This window comes from Oncorhynchus nerka, unplaced genomic scaffold, assembly GCF_034236695.1.
Source record: "Oncorhynchus nerka isolate Pitt River unplaced genomic scaffold, Oner_Uvic_2.0 unplaced_scaffold_6066, whole genome shotgun sequence".
NCBI classification, from domain to species: Eukaryota; Metazoa; Chordata; class Actinopteri; order Salmoniformes; family Salmonidae; genus Oncorhynchus; species Oncorhynchus nerka.
This window is the reverse complement of record NW_027035248.1, coordinates 3,367-9,988: the sequence shown is the minus strand read 5'-3', so window position 1 is coordinate 9,988 and position 6,622 is coordinate 3,367. Positions and strand designations below refer to the sequence as shown.

At 47.5% G+C, this 6,622-nt stretch overlaps 1 protein-coding gene across 1 annotated transcript; it reads left to right on the top strand.

The window, feature by feature from the left end:
- Positions 1–2,246: 2,246 nt before the first annotated feature.
- LOC135566300 (LIM and senescent cell antigen-like-containing domain protein 1) lies at positions 2,247–6,394 on the top strand (the record flags this gene model as incomplete). Its single annotated transcript, XM_065014069.1, has 3 exons — positions 2,247–2,401; positions 2,990–3,140; positions 5,974–6,394. Coding segments are annotated over 3 exons (414 nt in total), but the record flags the coding sequence as incomplete, so codon positions are not given.
- Between the last annotated feature and the right edge of the window lie 228 nt (positions 6,395–6,622).

Here is a 6,622-nt window from a genome sequence, read left to right as displayed (position 1 = left end):
TTTCCCTGCCTTGTCCCTGTCCAGTGAGACATGTTGGATGTACTTACCCATCCTGCTTTGTCCCTGTCCAGTGAGACATGTTGAATGTACGTACCCTTTCCCTGCCTTGTCCCTGTCCAGTGAGACATGTTGGATGTACGTCCCCATCCTGCTTTGTCCCTGTCCAGTGAGACATGTTGGATGTACTTACCCATCATGCTTTGTCCCTGTCCAGTGAGACATGTTGGATGTACGTCCCCATCCTGCTTTGTCCCTGTCCAGTGAGACATGTTGGATGTACGTCCCCATCCTGCTTTGTCCCTGTCCAGTGAGACATGTTGGATGTACGTACCCATCCTGCTTTGTCCCTGTCCAGTGAGACATGTTGGATGTACGTACCCATCCTGCTTTGTCCCTGTCCAGTGAGACATGTTGGATGTACTTACCCATCCTGCTTTGTCCCTGTCCAGTGAGACATGTTGGATGTACTTACCCGTCCTGCTTTGTCCCTGTCCAGTGAGACATGTTGGATGTACTTACCCGTCCTGCTTTGTCCCTGTCCAGTGAGACATGTTGGATGTACGTCCCCATCCTGCTTTGTCCCTGTCCAGTGAGACATGTTGGATGTACCCACCCATCCTGCTTTGTCCCTGTCCAGTGAGACATGTTGGATGTACTTACCCATCCTGCTTTGTCCCTGTCCAGTGAGACATGTTGAATGTACGTACCCTTTCCCTGCCTTGTCCCTGTCCAGTGAGACATGTTGGATGTACTTACCCATCCTGCTTTGTCCCTGTCCAGTGAGACATGTTGAATGTACGTACCCTTTCCCTGCCTTGTCCCTGTCCAGTGAGACATGTTGGATGTACGTCCCCATCCTGCTTTGTCCCTGTCCAGTGAGACATGTTGGATGTACGTCCCCATCCTGCTTTGTCCCTGTCCAGTGAGACATGTTGGATGTACGTCCCCATCCTGCTTTGTCCCTGTCCAGTGAGACATGTTGGATGTACGTCCCCATCCTGCTTTGTCCCTGTCCAGTGAGACATGTTGGATGTACGTACCCATCCTGCTTTGTCCCTGTCCAGTGAGACATGTTGGATGTACGTACCCATCCTGCTTTGTCCCTGTCCAGTGAGACATGTTGGATGTACTTACCCTTTCCCTGCTTTGTCCCTGTCCAGTGAGACATGTTGGATGTACGTACCCATCCTGCTTTGTCCCTGTCCAGTGAGACATGTTGGATGTACCCACCCATCCTGCTTTGTCCCTGTCCAGTGAGACATGTTGGATGTACGTACCCATCCTGCTTTGTCCCTGTCCAGTGAGACATGTTGGATGTACCCACCCATCCTGCCTTGTCCCTGTCCAGTGAGACATGTTGGATGTACGTCCCCATCCTGCTTTGTCCCTGTCCAGTGAGACATGTTGGATGTACGTCCCCATCCTGCTTTGTCCCTGTCCAGTGAGACATGTTGGATGTACGTCCCCATCCTGCTTTGTCCCTGTCCAGTGAGACATGTTGGATGTACCCATCCATCCTGCTTTGTCCCTGTCCAGTGAGACATGTTGGATGTACTTACCCTTTCCCTGCCTTGTCCCTGTCCAGTGAGACATGTTGGATGTACCCACCCATCCTGCTTTGTCCCTGTCCAGTGAGACATGTTGGATGTACCCATCCATCCTGCTTTGTCCCTGTCCAGTGAGACATGTTGGATGTACGTACCCATCCTGCTTTGTCCCTGTCCAGTGAGACATGTTGGATGTACGTCCCCATCCTGCTTTGTCCCTGTCCAGTGAGACATGTTGGATGTACGTCCATCCATCCTGCTTTGTCCCTGTCCAGTGAGACATGTTGGATGTACCCATCCATCCTGCTTTGTCCCTGTCCAGTGAGACATGTTGGATGTACCCATCCATCCTGCTTTGTCCCTGTCCAGTGAGACATGGGACAAAGCAGGTAGTTTGCCCCCGGTGTGTCCAGTGAGACATGTTGGATGTACCCACCCATCCTGCTTTGTCCCTGTCCAGTGAGACATGTTGGATGTACTTACCCATCCTGCCTTGTCCCTGTCCAGTGAGACATGTTGGATGTACTTACCCATCATGCTTTGTCCCTGTCCAGTGTAATATAATGGTGTATAATGTTTGTCCCTCCCCTCTCCCTGTGGTAAGGAGCTGTAGTAATGTTTGTCCCTCCCCTCTCCCTGTAGTAAGGAGCTGTAGTAATGTTTGTCCCTCACCTCTCCCTGTAGTAATGTTTGTTCCTAACCAGGCACCTGTGTCGACCCTGTCATAACCGTGAGAAGGCTAGAGGTCTGGGGAAGTACATCTGTCAGAAATGCCATGCCATCATCGAGGACAGCCCCCTCATCTTTAAGAACGACCCCTACCACCCCGACCACTTCAACTGCAACAACTGTGGGTCAGTACGCATCACGGCTCCCTCCTGATATCTGACATAATGTGCTCCTGATTCCATTATGTGGTTCAGTCAGTATTTGGAATAATGAAAGCAAGAGTGTTTAAGATTTTACCATTTACTCTGCTTCAAAACCACTGTTTGTGTGTGTGTTTTGTGTAATATAATGTTTGTCCCTCCCCTCTCGCTGTAGTAATGTTTGTCCCTCCCCTCTCCCTGTAGTAAGGAGCTGTAGTAATGTTTGTCCCTCCCCTCTCCCTGTAGTAAGGAGCTGTAGTAATGTTTGTCCCTCCCCTCTCCCTGTAGTAAGGAGCTGTAGTAATGTTTGTCCCTCCCCTCTCCCTGTAGTAAGAAGCTGTAGTAATGTTTGTCCCTCCCCTCTCCCTGTAGTAAGGAGCTGTAGTAATGTTTGTCCCTCCCCTCTCCCTGTAGTAAGGAGCTGTAGTAATGTTTGTCCCTCCCCTCTCCCTGTAGTAAGGAGCTGTAGTAATGTTTGTCCCTCCCCTCTCCCTGTAGTAAGGAGCTGACAGCAGATGCCAGGGAGCTGAAGGGAGAGCTGTAGTAATGTTTGTCCCTCCCCTCTCCCTGTAGTAAGGAGCTGACAGCAGATGCCAGGGAGCTGAAGGGAGAGCTGTACTGTCTGCCCTGCCATGATAAGATGGGGGTGCCGATCTGTGGCGCCTGCAGGAGGCCCATCGAGGGACGCGTGGTCAACGCCATGGGCAAGCAGTGGCACGTCGAGGTGTGTGGTCACAAATGACATGATGGGATCTAGTGGTATTTTACACATATTTGGACTCAAATGTAACGGGTTAGTCAGATGTTTGTTGAGTAAGCTTTTACAAAGAAATGATATGTTACATTTTTATAATTTCCTTTGTGTTCAGAGAGCGTATGTTTGATTGGACTGTGAGTAACTCTGAGTAACTCTATCTGCTCTCAATCCTGTGACACCTTTCTTTTCCTTCCAACACATTCCTTTATTCTTCTCTACATCCTCATCTTTGTGGCTTCTTTTATCCCTCCCTTATCCTTCTCCTCCCTCCCTTATCCTTCTCCCCCCTCCCTTATCCTTCTCCCCCTCCCTTATCCTCCTCCCCTTATCCTTCTCCCTCCCTTATCCTTCTCCCCCTTATCCTTCCTCCCCCTTATCCTTCTCCCCTCCCCTTATCCTTCTCCCCCTCCCTTATCCTTCTCCCTCCTCCCTTATCCTTCTCCCCCTCCCTTATCCTTCTCCCTCCTCCCTTATCCTTCTCCCCCTCCCTTATCCTTCTCCCCCTCCCCTCCTCCTCCTCCTCACCCCATCCTCCCTCCTCACCCCCTCCTCCTCTCCCAGCACTTTGGGTGTAGTGTATGTGAGCGATCGTTCCAGGGCCATCCCTACTATGAATGTAAGGGCTATGCCTACTGCGAGTGGCACTTTAACATGGTGAGAAGGTGTTATGTCCCAAATGGCAGTAGTCCCTATGTAGTGTACTAAGTTTTAACCAGAGCCCATAGTGTTCTGGTCAGTTAGGGCCCTATGTAGTGCACTAAGTTTTAACCAGAGCCCATAGTGTTCTGGTCAGAGTTAGGGCCCTATGTAGGGAATAGGGTGCCATTTGGGACACATCCAAGGAGAAAGGAGGTCTTTCTCCTCCCACACAAAGAAACTGCACTACAGAAAACAACATTGCATAGCTAGCTACACAACGACACTCTTCAGCCACAAACACCTGTCATATGTCAATAGAAACAAGAGGCACACCGTTACCACATTCACAGATAAGTTCTTCTTACCCAGAAATACATGGGTGCGGGGTGTTTAAACACATGCACAATCTCTCACAACTTTACAGTACTGATGAATACAGACAAGTAGTCTACAGTGCCTGGCCTGCCTGCATTTGACATTCTCTCCACTAGAGGCCACTGTTCCGCTACCTGTCCTGAATGACTGCTGTGTGTGCCGCGTATCTTTCTGACCAAGCCCTGACAGTTACTTGGGCCAGTTGTATTCATAAAGCTCTGAGTAGAGCTGATATAGGGTTAGCTTAGTCTTTAAAGGTCCCAAACAGTCATGCTGATTCCCATGTAAAATAGCATTTTGAGTGACTAAAATATCACCCATAATATTTGTTTTGGATAGAAATGCTCAATGTGAGGGAAAAGTGCTCTACCAGGAAGTTTGAAAAGACAGGCTGAGTGGGGAGCTTATACTTATACTTATACTTAGACCTAGCTAACACCAGACACAGATGAAGACCTAGCTAACACCAGACACAGATGAAGACCTAGCTAACACCAGACACAGATGAAGACCTAGCTAACACCAGACACAGATGAAGACCTAGCTAACACCAGACACAGATGAAGACCTAGCTAACACCAGACACAGATGAAGACCTAGCTAACACCAGACACAGATGAAGACCTAGCTAACACCAGACACAGATGAAGACCTAGCTAACACCAGACACAGATGAAGACCTAGCTAACACCAGACACAGATGAAGACCTAGCTAACACCAGACACAGATGAAGACCTAGCTAACACCAGACACAGATGAAGACCTAGCTAACACCAGACACAGATGAAGACCTAGCTAACACCAGACACAGATGAAGACCTAGCTAAACACCAGACACAGATGAAGACCTAGCTAACACCAGACACAGATGAAGACCTAGCTAACACCAGACACAGATGAAGACCTAGATAACACCAGACACAGATGAAGACCCAGCACCAGACACAGATGAAGACCAGCAACTATATAACACCAGACACAGCTAAAAGGGGACACGAGTGTCTTTACCATAGATGAATAGTGTAAACGTTTAATTATATTTGATGACACCTTACAGGCACCAGTAGAGTAGCTGTATAAACCACACCCTCCACAAACACACCTTCTCCGATGTTGGTTAAGTAAAGCGGTACTTATTTAAATTAGATGAGAGAATATCATGTTACCATTGGTGTATTAAAATAAGTTAGGTGATGTCAAATTCTATGTAACAATGAATCCAAGTGTTTGACATGGGGACCAGTAGCTTTATGACTTTGTCAATGTAGGAGCAATGGTCATTTTTCATACTTTAACCTGGTTTCATTCAAATATCATCCAGTTTTATGAAAACATTTTTTTTTTTTTGACTGTTCATGACCTTTAAGATCATAATGAATAACATATGTACAGGTAGATCACCTGATCCTAGATCAGCACTCCTACACTGATACTCTTTGTGAATACGTGCCCTGATGGCAGCTGACTAGAGTTAGCAAAGTTAGCTAACTTAACTGCTTGTGCCTGTGAGTAGAGTTAGCAATATGCTAATGCCTGTGTAGTGGTGTCTGCCTGTAACGAGAGTTAGCTATTAGCCATGCTAACTTGGGATGCTACTTCCCTGTGACTACAGTTAGCCATGCTAACATGTGATGTTGCCTGGTACTACAGTTAGCCATTAGCCATGCTAACATGTGATGTTGCCTGGTACTACAGTTAGCCATTAGCCATGCTAACATGTGATGTTGCCTGGTACTACAGTTAGCCATTAGCCATGCTAACATGTGATGTTGCCTGTGTTTGCAGCATTTTGTGTGTGCTAAGTGTGAGAAGCCGTTCCTTGGACACCGCCACTATGAGAGGAAGGGTCTGGCCTACTGTGAGACCCACTACAACCAGGTAATACAGCTATGATCTGACTGTGAGACCATCTACAGCTGAGACTCACTACAACCAGGTAATAAAGCTATGATCTGACTGAGACTCACTACAACCAGGTAATAAAGCTATGATCTGACTGAGACTCACTACAACCAGGTAATACAGCTATGATCTGACGGTGAGACCCACTACAACTGAGACCCACTACAACCAGGTAATAAAGCTATGATCTGACTGAGACCCACTACAACCAGCTAATAAAGCTATGATCTGACTGAGACCCACTACAACTGAGACCCACTACAACCAGGTAATAAAGCTATGATCTGACTGAGACCCACTACAACCAGGTAATAAAGCTATGATCTGACTGAGACCCACTACAACTAGGTAATAAAGCTATGATCTGACTGAGACCCACTACAACTGAGACCCACTACAACCAGGTAATAAAGCTATGATCTGACTGTGAGACCTACTACAACCAGGTAATACAGCTATGACCTGACTGAGACCCACTACTAGGTAATAAAGCTATGATCTGACTGAGACCCACTACAACCAGGTAATAAAG